We start from the raw sequence: 17,921 nt of genomic DNA, 5'->3' as shown, positions 1-17,921 counted from the left end.
GATGCTCTATAATCTGGAGTTGAGGATTAGAGAGGCAGAGACAGTTGTTTCTAATGCTAAATCTAGTATTTCCAGACAGACTGACTCTTTCTACTCCCATCAAGTTCTCTGAAACGGCTGTATTGCGATAATCCTAATCCTGATCCTAATCCCAGAGCGTCTCGTCAGCGTCAGACTGACCTGCAGGTTGGCACAGGTGGAGAACATGCACGCTGTGTCCAGGGGCTTGATGGCGTTGCTATGGAAGGAGGGGGCGGGCTTAGAGATGACCGGCGGCAGGAAGGTGGACGCCGCCTCGGTCGCCTGCGCTCGTCCACTGTCTGATCCATAACCGAACGACTGGATGGCGTTTCCTGGAGAGGAGCAGGAGGAGGAGGAGAGGAAGAGAAAGAGCAGGAGGAGCAGGAGGAGGAGGAGAGGAAGAGAAAGAGCAGGAGGAGGAGGAGGAGGAGGTGGGAAAGGGAAAGGAGGAGGAGTGATGGAGTGATGGAGGAGGAGGAGGAGCAGGAGGAGCAGGAGGAGGAGGAGGAGAGGAAGAGAAAGAGCAGGAGGAGGAGGAGGAGAAGGGGGAAGGAGGAGGAGCAGGAGGAGCAGGAGGAGGAGTGATGGAGTGATGGAGGAGGAGGAGGAGCAGGAGGAGCAGGAGGAGGAGGAGGAGAGGAAGAGAAAGAGCAGGAGGAGGAGGAGGAGGAGGAGGGGGAAGTGGGAAGGAGGAGGAGGAGGAGGAGGAGGAGGAGGAGGAGGAGGAGGAGGGGGAAGTGGGAAGGAGGAGGAGGAGGAGGAGGAGGGGGAAGTGGGAAGGAGGAGGAGGAGGAGGAGGAGGAGGAGGAGGAGGAGGAGGAGGAGGAGGAGGAGAAGGAGAAGGAGCAGAGACAGATCGGAGTGATCTCAAAAAGTTGCCTTTTCAGCATTTCTGCAGTTACAGAGAACATCTTTTTCAGAAAGTTGTGTTTTCAATGGTTCTGATCACCGACGTCGTGTAAACACACCCCCAGAACGCTCCGAGGGTTGTGCCTTTTGCCTTGTGGACGTAGTTCCTGGTTCCTCGCGGAGGCAGTATGTGTGTGTGTGTGTGTGTGTGTGTGTGTGTGTGTGTGTGTGTGTGTGTGTGTGTGTGTGTGTGTGTGTGTGTGTGTGTGTGTGTGTGTGTGTGTGTGTGTGTGTGTGTGTGTAGGTAGTTCCTGGTTACTCACGGAGGCAGTATATGTGTGTGTGTGTGTGTGCGTGTGTGTGCGTGTGTGTGTGTGTGTGTGTGTGTGTGTGTGTGTGTGTGTGTGTGTGTGTGTGTGTGTGTGTGTGTAGGTAGTTCCTGGTTACTCACGGAGGCAGTATATGTGTGTGTGTGTGTGTGCGTGTGTGTGTGTGTGTGTGTGTGTGTGTGTGTGTGTGTAGGTAGTTCCTGGTTACTCACGGAGGCAGTATATGTGTGTGTGTGTGTGTGCGTGTGTGTGTGTGTGTGCGTGTGTGTGTGTGTGTGTGTGTGTGTGTGTGTGTGTGTGTGTGTGTGTGTGTGTGTGTGTGTAGGTAGTTCCTGGTTACTCACGGAGGCAGGTGTTGTGGGTGAAGTCGCGGTGGAAGGCGTCACACTCCTGCTCCTGATGGCCGTCGCTCCTGCAGCTGCACCACAGGCCCACGCTGATGTTGGACGGGCTGTTGTCACTGTAGTTCGGCGTGACGTCCGAGCCTTGGGGGGGGCGGGGGGGGGGGGGGGGGGGGGGTCACGTGTGTGTGAATAATTGCGGTGGCGGTCGGCGATAAGAGACACCAAGGAAACACGGAGGACTGGTCACATTATGTGAAGAGAAGCAGTTTTTCTGCCCCGGGTCCACATGAATGGGGGTGGGGGCGGGGGGGGTGATGGGGGGGGGGGGGGGGGGTGATGTTGTGGGTGGGGGGTGGGGGGGTGATGGTGTGGGTGAGGGTGATGGTGTGGGTGAGGGGTGGGGGGTGATGGTGGGGGTGGGGGGTGGGGGGTGATGGTGGGGGTGGGGGGTGATGGTGTGGGTGGAGGGTGATGGTGTGGGTGAGGGGTGGGGGGTGATGGTGGGGGTGGGGGGTTCTTACCGAGGAGGCCGACATAGGACATGAGGCAGCCGTGGTAGTTGTCATGGGGGCAGCTGGTGGCGGTGTGAGGCGTCACCTGGCAGTTCATGTGGAAGTCGGCCAGCCGAGACCTGAAGAGACACAATGAACAGCCTCATTCATTCATTCCTTCGTTCCTTCGTTCCTTCGTTCGTTCCTTCGTTCGTTCCTTCGTTCCTTCGTTCGTTCCTTCGTTCCTTCATTCCTTCGTTCCTTCGTTCGTTCCTTCGTTCCTTCATTCCTTCGTTCGTTCCTTCGTTCCTTCGTTCGTTCCTTCGTTCCTTCGTTCGTTCCTTCGTTCCTTCGTTCCTTCATTCCTTCGTTCGTTCCTTCGTTCCTTCATTCCTTCGTTCCTTCGTTCGTTCCTTCGTTCCTTCGTTCCTTCATTCCTTCGTTCGTTCCTTCGTTCCTTCCTTCGTTCCTTCGTTCGTTCCTTCGTTCCTTCGTTCGTTCCTTCGTTCGTTCGTTCGTTCGTTCGTTCGTTCGTTCGTTCGTTCGTTCGTTCGTTCGTTCGTTCGTTCGTTCGTTCCTTCGTTCGTTCCTTCGTTCCTTCATTCGTTCGTTCGTTCCTTCGTTCCTTCGTTCCTTCATTCCTTCGTTCGTTCCTTCGTTCCTTCCTTCGTTCCTTCGTTCGTTCCTTCGTTCCTTCGTTCGTTCCTTCGTTCGTTCGTTCGTTCGTTCCTTCGTTCGTTCGTTCGTTCGTTCGTTCGTTCCTTCGTTCGTTCGTTCGTTCGTTCGTTCGTTCGTTCCTTCGTTCGTTCCTTCGTTCCTTCATTCGTTCGTTCCTTCGTTCGTTCGTTCGTTCGTTCGTTCCTTCGTTCCTTCGTTCCTTCGTTCCTTCATTCGTTCGTTCCTTCCTTCCTTCCTTCGTTCCTTCGTTCGTTCCTTCGTTCGTTCGTTCGTTCGTTCCTTCCTTCCTTCCTTCCTTCGTTCCTTCCTTCGTTCCTTCGTTCGTTCCTTCGTTCCTTCCTTCCTTCCTTCGTTCGTTCGTTCGTTCCTTCCTTCCTTCCTTCCTTCCTTCGTTCCTTCGTTCCTTCGTTCGTTCCTTCGTTCCTTCCTTCGTTCATTCGTTCGTTCATTCATTCCTTTCTACAGCTCCAAATACAACACAGTCGTCTGCAAACACTTTCGCCGAGAAAAACAACAATTCAACAAGAGCGAGTAGAAGAGATGGAGGAGAGAAAAACTGGAATAAACCTGCAGAACCAGACCCAGAAGAGGATAACCTGCAGAAACAGAGGAGGAGGAGGAGGAGGAGGAGGAGGAGGAGGAGGAACTTGCCGAACCAGACCCAGAAGAGGAGTCTTCACTGTGACGTAGATAATCTCTGTCTCCACATGATAAATCAAAACGTTGCCATGTGAATGTGAAACTGAAAGTCACAGACGAAACGTTCGTTTGTTTCTCTCTGTCCGCTACTTTACTTTCTACATGTAGTTTAACCTGCAGCGGCCAAGCTGCTCTGGTTCTGCAGGTTTTCTCCCTGATGAGTCTTCCTCCCAAAGGGTTACCCTGGTGCTCAGAGGCCTGTAGACACTGGATCTTCTCTTAACCAGGTAACTTCTGAATTAACTCTGGTTTTCCCTTATCTAGTTAACTTCAGGATTAACTCTGGTTTTCCCTTATCTATGTAACTTCATAGATTAACTCTGGTTTTCTCTTATCCAGGTAACTTCAGGATTAACTCTGGTTTTCCCTTATCTATGTAACTTCATAGATTAACTCTGGTTTTCTCTTATCCGGGTAACTTCATAGATTAACTCTGGTTTTCTGTACTACGACGCTGGTTCACTTCTCACCAGGATAAATCACCATGGTAACTGACTCTGAATGTCTGACCTGCTCCAGAGCAGGATATGTTCTGGGTAAGATCACAGTGAGTGTAAAGCTCCGCCTCCTGACCAATCAGAGCTCTTGGAAAATGCCCCGCCCATTCTTAAACGATGGTGATTGGTGGACGGGTTCAGCGCTGAGCTGCAGGAGAGAGGAGAAATTAATTTAGAGCTTTTTGACAGAATAAAATAAATCCTGGTCTCTGAGGCTCTGAAGGAGGTTCTGGTTCTTGACTTGTTCCAGGTCTGTTTATCTCCACGAGGGTTAATCTGGAATAATGAGGTTCATGATCACACCTGACAGAACTGCAGAAACATGAATTTATGGACGCAGAACTACTCCTGTCGTCACGGTGATGAAATAATATTCCAATACGAAACACACTCACATGGAGGAAAATGTTATAACGTGAAACTGAGTGATCACAGTCCGTTTATACTGCAGATGAATTAATCTGGTATAATCTCACCAGGTCAGCATTAACAAGTCAGGAAGGTTCTGGCTTTGGCTGCAGCAGCAGTGTTGCTTTGAGCTGCTGGATGTGTTTGAATTCTTCATAATCTCAGAGATTAACTGCTCCTTCAGTAATCTGTAAACTGCTCTGCAGTTTCTCCTGTGTGTGATTGGTCAGACGCTGCAAACTCCGCCCTTTTTTGGTGAACGTGCACAGGTAGGTCTGGGTTGAACCAGAGACTTGATAACCTGCTTGGTCGTAATGCTGATCAAGATCCAAAGTGTCTGGATCAGTTAACCAGGAAACAGAGATCCTGGTATGTTGATCAGGTCGTAGTCCCGGCTGGATTCTGGATGTTTCTCTGCGCTGTGATTGGTGCTTTTTAAACTCAGTGACATCAGAGCGGCGCGTCCTGGTTTGACTGATATTACTCAGTGATGTTCTCCTGAATGAAGAACGTTACTGATACAGAAGTCAGACGTTACCAGATCAGCAGCTGGAACGTATCAGACAGGATGAGTCGGGAAGGATGTATTGATCAGGTGACAGATTCTCACCGATCAATCAGGTCACATGACCAGTCGCTCTGAGGAAGACGGCAGACGCAGCAAAAGGGTAAAACCATCGATCTCCACTAATATATTGACATTTAAAAAGAAACAATATCCCAAAATTACAAACAACAAAATGAACAATTCAGCTATTAGACTTTGATCTTCCAAGTTTTTCTTAAACTCAGGCCACGCCCACTTGACGCCGCCGTTTCACGTCACCATGGTTACTGTCCGATCATCCTCACGACGTTTTAGGAACCTGAAGAGGTTTTTTCTAAAAAACATGTTCCAGAGTGGAGGAATTAGAAAACGCCGCCTCAGCTTTGACGTGTGGACGGACAAGATGCACATTAGCAGAAAACAATGATGTCATGGCCCCGCCTCTCGACCTATAACCCCGCCTCCCTCTCCGTGACGTCATTAACACCACCAACATGGCGGACTACCTGCTCCAGGTGGAGCTGCAGGAGCTGCTGATGCTCGTCGCTTTAATAAGGACACATGCTGGATTTGTCCTTTTCTATGTTTTTTCATGCTCCGTGTCTTCTTCTCTGTTTCTGCTGTGTTTCTGTGGCAGCGTTACAGCGCCACCTATAGGCCGGGCAGGTGAACTACATCGTGTTGAGTTTTCACGGTGTCGTGTGGACGGGGAATTTTTTAGGAACAGCGGGAGAAAGAAGATAGTTTTAGCTGGTGTGGAGGAAATATTGTGAAATATAAGAAGTTGAACTCCCCCTGACCTGCTTGTCACTCTGCTGTACGAGAGTTTTAGAGCTCAGCATTAACAAGAGTTTTAGAGCTCAGCATTAACAATTCCCAGGCTCTTGAGCGGTGAGTAGAGCGCTGGAAGCTGAGTTGACACTGTTTGAGTCGGTTTTCTAGACTTCACGGTTCAGGACCATTCTCACAACCGAGCCGGAGCCTCTGACCGCGCAGCTTTTTAAGAACGGCTCTCAGCTCCCTGGAATCGTTTGCCAATTCTGTGACGATTCTTCGATTTCAAAAACTTGTGTTTTCTCTTGGAATCGTTGGCGTGTGAGCAGAAGCTGAGCTGATCAGTTTCCTCTGCGAGTATGAAGCGTCTCAGCTGCGTGGGAAGATTCAAATTTACTTCCTGCGAGGCCACGTGCCCTCAGTGCTGACTGTCAGGCAGGGCACACACACACACACACACACACGCACGCACGCACGCACGCACGCACGCACGCACGCACGCACGCACGCACGCACGCACGCACGCACACACACACACAGCCTCCTCTGATTAGCAGATTTATGCATGAAAACTGATGATAATGCAGCTGTAAAAATAAAAACTCACAAGACGCTGAGGTCGGTGTGAATTCAGGAGCACAGAGAGGAGACGTGTGAAGTCCTGAGACATGCAGCAGTGTCCTCAGTGTCCTCAGTGTTGGACCTGAGCAGGTAGAGACAGTCTTCCTCTTGGAGCGTCAGCAGGTCAAACTAACGATGATTCTCTGATAATGGACTCGTTGGCCGTGTCCATCGGAGAATTTATGAGCGCCGGAGTCCCGATGACCCCATCAGCCCGTAATGAGGGCCGTATGTATGCAAGCACACAAACACACAAACACACAAACACACAAACACACAAACACACAAGCACACAAACACACAAACACACAAACACAGCACCGGGCGGAGAGCCGTGAGCACAAACTGCTTTTCCAGCCGGCGGCTGAGTGCTGCGTGAAGGCCAGGAAGCTAATCTGAGAACGGAGGCGACTCATTACCCCGTCAGTGAGGTGAGGAGGAGGAGGAGGAGGAGGAGCAAGAGAAGTAGGAGGAGGAGGAGGAGGAGGAGGAGGAGAAGGAGCAAGATAAGTAGGAGGAGGAGGAGGAGAAGAAGCAGGAGGAGGAGGAGGAGGAAGAGGAGAAGCAGGAGAAGGAGGAGGAGAAGCAGGAGGAGAAGGAGGATGAGGAGGAGCGCCGTGTGTGTGTGTGTGTGTGTGTGTGTGTGTGTGTGTGTGTGTGTGTGTGTGTGTGTGTGTGTGTGTGTGTGTGTGTGTAGACGAGCAGTGAGGACACGTTAACCCTGTGGATACTACTGGGGTGTAACCGGGGGCGACGGCGTCCTGATGATGAGCGAGCGTGGCAACCGGCAACTGGCAACTCATCAGCTACACAAATATGTAAGAATGCTAACGAGCAGCACGCCGCTAAGGGACGCTTAATTAACGAGAACAAAGAACCTGATCAGACAGATGGAGGGGGAGGTCTGACACACACACACACACACACACACACACACACACACACACACACACACACACACACACACACACACACACACACACCTGCCATCAGAGCGCCCCCTGTGTTTGTATCACTACACATTAGTTAAAATACACGAGCCTGTTCACTGTGACGTGGAGCCAATCAGGAAGTCAGGTGACGTAGTGGCGAGGAAACGCCGGACCGGACCGACACCATGCTCCCGTAGTCTCCTCTCCTTTGACCAAAGGTTTTTTAAGATAAAAACACACCACAAACATTCGCCAACGTTCGCCAATGCATCCTCTTCGTCCGCCATGTTTGTTGACTCTGGAATCACGTTTGATCTCGAGAGGTTTTGCTAGATTGTTTTCTGATGTGGGGACGTTCACGAGTGAATTCGGTTAGTGTGTGGTGTGTTGATGTTGCCGAGTGACTGCACACCACACACCGTACGACCAAAACCTGGGATTATTTGTCGCCGTGTGTGTGTGTGTGTGTGTGTGTGTGTGTGTGTGTGTGTGTGTGTGTGTGTGTGTGTGTGTGTGTGTGTGTGTGTGTGTGTGTGTGTGTGTGTGGTCTCTTAGGTTTGGGAAATCTGCCGACAATTTTAAAATCCTGCCGTGTGAAGCAGGCATAATGAGACCAAAAGCAGTCTGACATGAAAGAGCCTGCAAGTCTCCACCAAGGGCAAATTACCCCAGAGTTACACCACACACTCCTGAGAGAAGCTCAGGCGTGACAGGCTGAGAGGTGACTGACATTTTCAGGTCAAAGTATGAACTGGAAAAAACCAGTCAAGAACCGGAGTGTTAAAAACGACGGCACAAAAGACTCAAGAAACATAAAGCCACAGAGCGAGCGACGTGAGCTTCAGTCCTGCTCGCCACAAAGCGAAGAGTGGCTCACGACCTGCCGCTGACCTCAGAGTGTCTGTAATTACACATGAGGAGGCGAAGCGGCGGCAGTACGTCGTCTTCGCTCTGCAGCCAAACGCCAGCCGCCCGGAAACAAGCGGCGAGCTGCAGGGGGATGTGATTCCAGGTCGGACCGCCGGCCTGAGTCACTGTGATGAACCAGCGCTTGTGTTCCGGAAGCTCTGGCAGAAGACGCAGCTCCATCAAGGACAATTTCAGAGGTTTCAGGAGTACTCACAGTACACAGGAAATACTGCAAGTACTCACAGTACACAGGAAATACTGCAAGTAAAACAAAAAACACCTGACCGTTTCAGGCACAGTGTTTCAGATGTTACACCAGACGCCGCCATTGTTCTTATTGACTACTGAGCATGTGCAGAGCAACTATTTACTACCGCCGTGGCACACAGGATCAGGACCAGCGTTTTGTCCGTCGTCATGGAGATGAACCGTGAGGGTTTTCGCAAAGTTACATTTTCCCCATTTGGAGGACAACAGTCCTCGTCACCACGAGCCAAAACTGTCTTCTTTCTCCCCGTAGCTCATGAAAAGTTCCCCGTCTACACGTCACCATGAAAACTCCTCAACACAATGTAGTACACCTGCCAGGCCTAGAGGTGGCGCTGTAACGCTGCCACAGAAATACAGCAGAAACAGAGAAGAAGACGTAGAAAAGGACAAATCCAGCATGTGTCCTTATTAAAGCGACGAGCATCAGCAGCTCCTGCAGCTCCACCTGGAGCAGGTAGTCCGCCATGTTGGTGGTGTTAATGACGTCACGGAGAGGGAGGCGGGGTTATAGGTCGAGAGGCGGGGCCATGACATCATCGTCTTCTGCTAATGTGCGTCTTGTCCGTCCACACGTCAAAGCCGAGGCGGCGTTTTCTAATTCCTCCTCTCTGGAACACGTTTTTTTTAAAAGAATCTCTTCAGGTTCCTAAAATGTTGTGAGGATGATCGGACAGTAACCATGGTTACATGAAACGGCATTGTGGTGTGGGCGGAGCCTGAGAAACTAATGGTGATGAGCACAGCGAACCTTCGTCGTCATAGTAACAGTCAGTGAGCTGATCCCAGATCACTATTGTAATTCGCATTATATATTAATTTTTATCGACTTTATACATAAAAAGTCAAGCAGGTCTTGGGAACGATCATCATGAAGGATCTTTCTGGAAACTTCCAGCTCGTCTCTTCTCAGGTCATGTGACCGCAGCTCATTCTTCAACCCTCCTGCTTGTTTTGGCCCAAAAGGTAAACTCATGTTAGTAAAGTTCAACCTCCGGCTTCAACCTGGATTTGACGTCTTCTCTTCAGTGGCAGATCCGTTGTTCTCATTTGAAATGCTAATAAAGTTCTTTCAAACAGCTGGAAACCTTTTTAGGCTCCGCAGGTTCCAGCGTTCAGATTTAATTACAGCTCCCGTCAATCAGGAAACGCCGCCGCCACCACGGCTGCCATGAGGCTCAGTGTGGGGGGGCGGAGCCTTCTCCATGGGCTGTCAGGGAACCGAGGAGCCGCACCGGTCCTGCTGTTCCAGCTCCGAGCTACCGAGGCTAACGGAAACTGACAGGAAGTGAAGAACGAACACCACAGTGAGGGAACAGACTGAGGCAGGGAGACACTGTGATGAAGGCACATGGCATGATGACGCAGCGAAAAGCTGCTGTGATGTCAGCAACTGAGGAGCCAACCCAGTCCGAACCAGTAAAACCAGCAGAACCGTAGAACCAGTCCTCACTCCTGGTTCATCGCAGTACCTGACCCAGAACCACCGCAACCTTCTGAACAGTCTTTCAACATTTGTCGCCACTCGTTGGGCTGCCTGTCGTACCGCGGCTCACCTGCAGAGGACGTCGGAGCGGCAGGTGCGCCGCAGCTCCAGGCAGCTGGGTTTGTGCCGCTCCTGGTGCGAGCAGGAGGGCACGATGGTGCGGCGGCGGCGCTCGGCACACGCCTGGTCCGGACACGAGCAGAACAACAGCGGGTAGCTGAGCTCCCACGAAACTCGCTCGAAGAACTGACGCAGGGCCTGAAGCGGGAAGCAACAGGAAACACACAGGAAACAGTCCGTAAACTGACAGGAAGCAACAGGAAACACACAGGAAACAGTCCGTAAACTGACAGGAAGCAACAGAAAACAGTCCGTAAACTGACAGGAAGCAACAACAAGCTAAAAGGAAACAGTCCGTAAACTCAACTTGAAAGACTCTGGGCTCTGTTCACACCACAACGATTTCAAGCGAAAACGTGAAAGTTCCTTAGTGTTTGTTTACACGATTACGCTGCTCGGTGTCGCTGAAAAAGTACAATTTTGGGATCGCGTCCCAAGGTGGAACTTTTCAAAAACACTCTGGATCTGTTGCCATGTAAATGTGCAAAACAAGACTTTCAGGAAATGTTTGGTTATCGCGAATTGCTCTCTGCTGCATGTTTGTGTGGTTTCATTACAGAAACAAACAACAGCACCAACTAGAGGACCAACATGAAAAAAGATAGTTTTTGGTGTTTCTGCTGTTTCCATGGAAATGGACATGGTTTTCAGAATGTTGTCATGTAAACAGAGTCTACAACTACAGATCGTAGTGACTGAGGCTGCTCTCATGACCGTGAGCTCAATGGACTGAAAACTTCATTAAAGACATTGAAACAAATTGTCAACAAAAAACAACAATAAAAAATGGCACAAAAGATGGAAAAGAGTCAAACACAAACGGACTAAATAAAAAACCCAACAACAACACGACAGATTCCAGGGAGAGAAAATGTCCTTCGGTCTGCTTATTGACTCTGAGTCAATCCGGTCGCTCACCTTCTGACATCGCTTCCGGCTGCAGGGCTCCTGATTGGGCGAGCCTGGCTGAGGGGGCGTGGCCTTGCTGCAGATCGAGTTGTAGGCGGATCGCAGGCGTTTACATGTCTCGTTGAGGTTACACGCCTTGGCCGCATCCAGGCAGGGGTTACAGGGTTTCCCCGCCTCTGAGCAGGGGCTCGCCCTGGAGAGAGAGGAATCTGATGGAAGAAGAGAAGAAGAAGAGGAGGAGGTTACCACAATGAAGGTGAAGCTGGTCCACCGCCAGGGGGCGCTGCGACCTGCTGCTGAGAGCAGATATCTATCAGTGAACAGCTGCAGGCGCCGAGCCAACACTTCAAAGACGGCATGCTGGGAAGGAAATGGCGAGCTGATTCACATCGGAAACGAGCGGCGAAGAACCTGCTGGAGACGAGCGGAAACATCCTGAGAAACACGGAGGAGAAATCCGACAGAACCGGGAGACGATCAGAGGAGCCAAACTGTAAGAGCGCAAACAATGGCGATGCACCAGAAGTGAGGAGATGTAGAAGGCAAGGCAAGGCAAGGCAAGGCACATTTATTCATAGAGCACCATTCAAACAGAAATGCATTAAAACAAATAATGAAGAAAAGTATAATAAATAAGGTAAGAGATTTATCAAGATTAGTTCACTAAGTAGAGTCTAATTTTATTCAGCCTGTGCATCTAGGAATGTTTTAAGTCCTGATTTAAAAGAAGTGAGTGTGTCAGCAGTCTTCAGGTGTCCAGGAAGTTTGTTCCACAGGTGAGGAGGTAGGAACTAAAAGCTGCTTCACCTTGTTTCTTCTGACTGTAGGAACAGTGAGTCAACCTCTTCCTGATGACCTCAGAGGTCTGGAGCTTTGATCTTCTACAAGTCAATCTGAGATGATTTAGGCCGAGACCCTTCAAAGCTTTCTAGAGCAGAAGGACCATTCTGAAGTCCTTTGATACACAGGCAGCCAGTGGAGAGGGTGGAGCAGGGGTGGATGAGCTCCACCCTCAGTGTGTGTGGGGGGGGGGGATGTGCTCCACCCTCAGTGTGGTGGGGGAATGTGCTCCACCTTCAGTGTGTTGGTGTAATGTGCTCCACTCAGTGTGTTGGTGTAATGTGCTCTACCCTCTTTGTGTTGGTGTAATGTGCTCCACTCAGTGTGTTGGTGTAATGTGCTCTACCCTCTTTGTGTTGGTGTAATGTGCTCCACCTTCAGTGTAATCAACCCAGTGAAAATGAAAGCAGAAGAAGTTTCTCAGAATCTTGTTGCTCAGAAATCCTTTGATTCTTCAACATTGTTCAGACGGTAGGAAGCTGATTTGGTTCTTGTCTCAATGTGGCTGTTGAATTTCAGGGGGGAGTCCAGAATTCCACCCATATTTCTGCCTGATTTGATGTCCTGAGTGACCTGGAGTCAAGACGAGCAAGAGCTAAGTCACAGGAAATAAAAAGCAAATGAATTATAAAGGTAGTTAGAATATAAATATGAGAAAATAGGCTGGTTAAGCTATAGTTTTATATTGTTTTCTGCTGGTTTTAAAGTAATTGTAGACCAGCTTCGAGCTGAAATTAGACTTTAGCATCTAGCATGTAGCATCACTGGTGTGTGAGCCCCGGCACACTTTAGCATCTAGCATGTAGCATCACTGGTGCGTGAGCCCTGGAACACTTTAGCATCTAGCATGTAGCATCACTGGTGTGTGAGCCCTGGAACACTTTAGCATATAGCATGTAGCATCACTGGTGTGTGAGCCCCGGCACACTTTAGCATCTAGCATGTAGCATCACTGGTGTGTGAGCCCCAGAACACTTTAGCATGTAGCATGTAGCACAGCTTGGGAGTTGTGTGCTGAGCAGTTATACTGCTGAGCGACATCAGGCTGGTGATGAAGTTGCTGGTGTTGTAAGAACTATCTTCCTCCTCTTGATATTTTGTCAGAACATAATCAACAGTCTGTCTTACCTCTGTTGTTCTCATTATTATTGAAGAATCTACAAACCGCTCTTTTGCGTTCCTGCGAGCGACGTTACTGATGGATGACATCACGTAATACTGGCCGGGTTGTACCGGGGATCGCTCATGAGTACGAGTACTTTGTGCAGTATCGATCTGATACTGGTATTGGACTGATACCAGTATTGGTATCTGTGCGTTTCCACTCCAAAGTGCTCTCCACATCGCCACAGGAGATCCTTCCTTCCTTTGGATGCCAGACTCTCCAACTCTTCTAGTAATATTATTTGTTTCTGTCAAGTCCTTCTCCATCTATACATTTAATCACCGTTCAGCCTTGTAATATTAATATTCACTCATTTCATAATTTAGTTGTTCTTATTTGAGATTGAATCTTGGTGTGGCACAGTAAGGAATTTCCCTCTGGGAATAATAAAGTATTTTCTAAATCCACGTTTTGATTGTTGCGCTCCTTGACTTGTAGTTGAATCAATGGGTATTATTCATCCTCTGCGCTCTGTATTCAACATGAAGTACGACTTATGAAACGTCATTAAAAAGTCACAAGCTCCCTCATTCACCTTCCTGCTGCTTAAACATGCAACAACCCACATCAGACATTCACATGACAATGTGGAGAACAGGAAGAGGAGTAGAACACGATCAGATGGAGAAGAGGGAAGGAGATTCCTGTCCAGGCCGGAGGGGCAAGTTTTCCTGTGTGTCCCTGAACGCATCGCCTGTGAATAACAAGCGTTTGTCAAACCTCAGCAGAGCCGGAGCTGCCTTCATTTAGATTTCTGGACGTAAGCTGTTAAATCCTGGCGCCTGATCTGCGGCGGCTTTGTCCCACTTCAAAGGCAGCAGTGTTTGGACGAGGAGAATGGAAATGTTCCGGCTGTCCTGCAGGGACTCCGACGCACCCGGGCTGTGTCTGCAGCACAGATGTGAAGAGTTTAAAGGCAAAAAGACTAAACAGACCTGAGCTGAAGCCGCCGGCGTTCAGTCTTGCCGGCCGCCAAACGTCTCGTTAAAATTACTGCGTGAGCTTCACGTGATGCAGCTGCAGTGCAGTAGGTGGCAGCAGTGAGTCAGTACAGTCAGTCCAGTTCTTAGCATTTATTAGCCTCTACTAGCCTCTACTAGCATTTAGTAGCCTCTACTAGCATTTATTAGCCTTCTACTAGCCTCTACTAGCATTTACTAGCATCTACTAGCCTCTACTAGCATTTACTAGCCTCTACTAGCATTTACTAGCATCTACTAGCCTCTACAAGCATTTACTAGCCCCTACTAGCATTTACTAGCATCTACTAGCCTCTACTAGCATTTAGTAGCCTCTACTAGCATTTATTAGCCTTCTACTAGCCTCTACTAGCATTTACTAGCATCTACTAGCCTCTACTAGCATTTACTAGCCTCTACTAGCATTTACTAGCATCTACTAGCCTCTACAAGCATTTACTAGCCCCTACTAGCATTTACTAGCATCTACTAGCCTCTACTAGCATTTAGTAGCCTCTACTAGCATTTATTAGCCTTCTACTAGCCTCTACTAGCATTTACTAGCATCTACTAGCCTCTACTAGCATTTAGTAGCCCCTACTAGCATTTACTAGCATCTACTGGCCTCTACTAGCATTTACTAGACCCTACTAGCATTTACTAGCATCTACTGGCCTCTACTAGCATTTATTAGCCTTCTATTAGCATTTAGTAGTCTCTACTAGCATTTATTAGCCTTCTACTAGCCTCAACTAGCATTTAGTAGCCTTCTACTAGCCTTTACTAGCATTTACTAGCATCTACTGGCCTCTACTAGCATTTATTAGCCTTCTACTAGCCTCTACTAGCATTTACTAACATCTACTAGCCTCTACTAGCATTTATTATTGTTCTACTAGCATTTACTAGCATCTACTGGCCTCTACTAGCATTTACTAACATCTACTAGCCTCTACTAGCATTTATTAGTCTTCTACTAGCCTCTACTAGCATTTACTAGCATCTACTGGCCTCTACTAGCATTTATTAGCCTTCTACTAGCCTCTACTAGCATTTACTAACATCTACTAGCCTCTACTAGCATTTATTAGCCTTCTACTAGCCTCTACTAGCATTTACTAGCATCTAGTAGCCTCTACTAGTGTTTACTAGTGTCTACTAACATTTATTAGGATTTACTTGCCTCTACTAGAATTTACTAGCCTCTACTAGCATCTAGTAGCAGTTACTATCATTTACTAGCCTCCTCAAGCATTTACTATCATCAAGTGTTTACTAGTATTTACTATTTACATTTTGCATTTCCTGTAATGTGCTTTCATTTGATGTGATCCATGTAAACGAAACAAACAGGTCTCAACAGAGTCACCATCAAAACAACTATCTGACAGGTGATCTTTGGTCTTCATGACAACGACCATCCTTCACCCAGTCTCACGGTGCAAAGTAGGACCATGATTTAGAGCCAAGACCAACGGTTTCTCCACGATTGTTATCTTTTGTCTGCAACGGATGAATATTGCAGTGTGTCGGGGTTTTAAAGGGGCCATCGACATCATTGACGGTGAAACAACGCAGCGCGTCATTAGTTTCACTCTCATTAAGAAGATACACTAATTTCATTTAAACGATGTATTGAAATGAACAATTTAAATCACATTTACACTAATACTGGCGTTCCTCAGGGAACTATCGGCGGTCCTCTTCTGTTTCTGTTGTCTGCTTTTTGAGGTGATACCAGTCCTGGTCACTAGGTGGCAGCAGTGAGTCTGTATAGCAAACAGTTTATCTTCGGTCGTTAGTTTCAGGATGTGTTATGTTTAATTCTCAATCTGCAGGACAACCCGATGCTGTGTAATTTAAGGGGCTAGCTGGGTAGCATGCTCAGAGCGCAGGCGATTCATGGAATGACATCATCGCTAGTGTTCATTGGGTTTAGCTGTTTATGGAAGTTAATATGATATTCATATAACTAGAAGAAATATGTTATTGATGTGACGTGCAAATGAATTCACAGGAAGTTGTGCTACGCTACATTAGTTCCATCCACACTCATTATAGAACTGAATTCATTTGATTCAAACTATTTATTCAAATGACTTGAAGACGGTGTTCCTCAGTTATGATGGTCGGTACGTTTCTGTGTCCTGTGTAGGAAACTCCAGAAAACCAGACTAGTTTCAAACTGGTTTCACACTGGTTTTAGATTTGTTTCAAACTGGTTTTAGATTAGTCTCAAACTAGTTTCAGATTGGTTTTTAGATTAGTTTCAAACTCATTTCAAGCTGGTTTCAGACTAGTTTCAGACTTGTTGAGACTAGTTTCAGACTATTTTTAGATTAGTTTCAAACTAGTTTCCGACTGGTTTCATTTTCAAAATGGTAAAAAGAAAAGGAAGTTCTTCAATGTCACATTTTCTTTTCTTGGCTGCGATCCACCAAGCTGTTTAACTCCATCAACCTGAGGCATCTCTGTGCCCCCCCCCCCCCCCCCCCCCCCCCCCCCCCACCACTATAATGCACACAGCCCTGGAGGAGGAGGAACAGCCTGGTAAAAATAGTATACATATATATATATATATATATGTAGAGAGAGAGAGAGAGAGAGAGAGAAGATCCGGGGCAGCAGGACGGGCCAATTAGAGAGCTGCCCCAGGTTGTCCTGTTATCTCCCTCACACACAGAGCTCTGCTGCCCTGAAGTGCACACACACACACACACACACACACACACACACACACACACACACACACACACACACACACACACACACACACACTATATTTTATTTAAATTGTGCTCTTGCGTCTGTTATATATTCGTACAGACACACAGAACGTTGTTCAGATGAGATGTAACAAGGTCGAAGGCAGAACTATGGGGTGACTGAGGGGGTTGATGAGGGGGGAATGAGGGGGGATATGAGGGGGGAATGAGGGGGTTTATGAGGGGGGAATGAGGGGGGATATGAGGGGGGAATGAGGGGGTTGATGAGGGGGGAATGAGGGGGGATATGAGGGGGGAATGAGGGGGGAGATGAGGGGGGAGATTGAGGGGGGAATGAGGGGGTTGATGAGGGGGGGAATGAGGGGGTTGATGAGGGGGGGAATGAGGGGGGAATGAGGGGGGATATGAGGGGGGAATGAGGGGGTTGATGAGGGGGGGAATGAGGGGGGAATGAGGAGGGATATGAGGGGGGAATGAGGGGGGATATTGAGGGGGGAATGAGGGGGTTGATGAGGGGGAATGAGGGGGGAGATTGAGGGGGTTTTGATGGGGGAGGCGGAGGTGGAGGAGACATGGAGAGCAGTTCTCTCTCTGACATGTCTCGTCTCAAACTGAGCTTCAGAAGAACCTCAGACCGATAAACGTCTGTTTGATGGCTGGCGACACTTTAACCCACCGAGTTTTCAAAATGTTACCCATGTTACCCATGACCTTTCAAAATGTTACCCATGTTACCCATGAACTCCCCCAAGGTGTGGCGGCCCCCTCCGTGATCTCAGGCCCGGTTTACACAACGTTTTCAGGTGTGTGTTGTTCTCTGCTGTGTGTGTGTGGATTCAATATAAAAGCCAACAACAGCACCAACTAGTGGACCAATATGAAAACTACATCATGTTCACTGTTTCTGCCATTTCAGTGTAAATGGACATTGTTTTAGAAACGTGGCTCCATACATGTGAAACTTGTGTGAACGAGGCCCAGGACAGATTTCATATTTTAGATGTAAGATGCAGTTTGTTTGTTTACTTTTTGACTGCTTTAAAGGAGTCAAATTCTCCAGCTGTTCACCTCCTCCTCCTGTTCCTCCTGCTCACCTCCTCCTCCTGTTCCTCCTGTTCTCCTCCTCCTCCTGTTCCTCCTGCTCACCTCCTCCTCCTGTTCCTCCTGTTCACCTCCTCCTCCTGTTCCTCCTGCTCACCTCCTCCTCCTGTTCCTCCTGTTCTCCTCCTCCTCCTGTTCCTCCTGCTCACCTCCTCCTCCTGTTCCTCCTGTTCACCTCCTCCTCCCGTTCACCTCCTCCTCCTGTTCCTCCTGTTCACCTCCTCCTCCTGTTCACCTCCTCCTCCTGTT

General features: G+C 48.6%; 1 protein-coding gene across 1 annotated transcript in view; it reads right to left on the bottom strand.

Annotated features, from left to right (window-relative positions):
* The window catches only part of gfra2b (GDNF family receptor alpha 2b), a gene marked incomplete at both ends in the record, with an annotated part of 62,747 nt that overhangs the window by 11,169 nt on the left and 33,657 nt on the right, over positions 1-17,921 (bottom strand). The window contains 5 exons of the mRNA XM_080477015.1: positions 181-353; positions 1,544-1,684; positions 2,065-2,174; positions 9,923-10,110; positions 10,891-11,090. Of these exons, the coding sequence (XP_080333141.1) occupies positions 181-353; positions 1,544-1,684; positions 2,065-2,174; positions 9,923-10,110; positions 10,891-11,090 (812 nt within the window). The remainder of the gene's footprint in view (positions 1-180; positions 354-1,543; positions 1,685-2,064; positions 2,175-9,922; positions 10,111-10,890; positions 11,091-17,921) is intronic.

The sequence above is a fragment of the Lipophrys pholis genome (assembly GCF_963383615.2).
Source record: "Lipophrys pholis genome assembly, chromosome: 12".
Classification (NCBI taxonomy): Eukaryota; Metazoa; Chordata; class Actinopteri; order Blenniiformes; family Blenniidae; genus Lipophrys; species Lipophrys pholis.
Note: the sequence above shows the minus strand (reverse complement) of the source record. Positions and strands in the feature narration are given on the sequence as shown.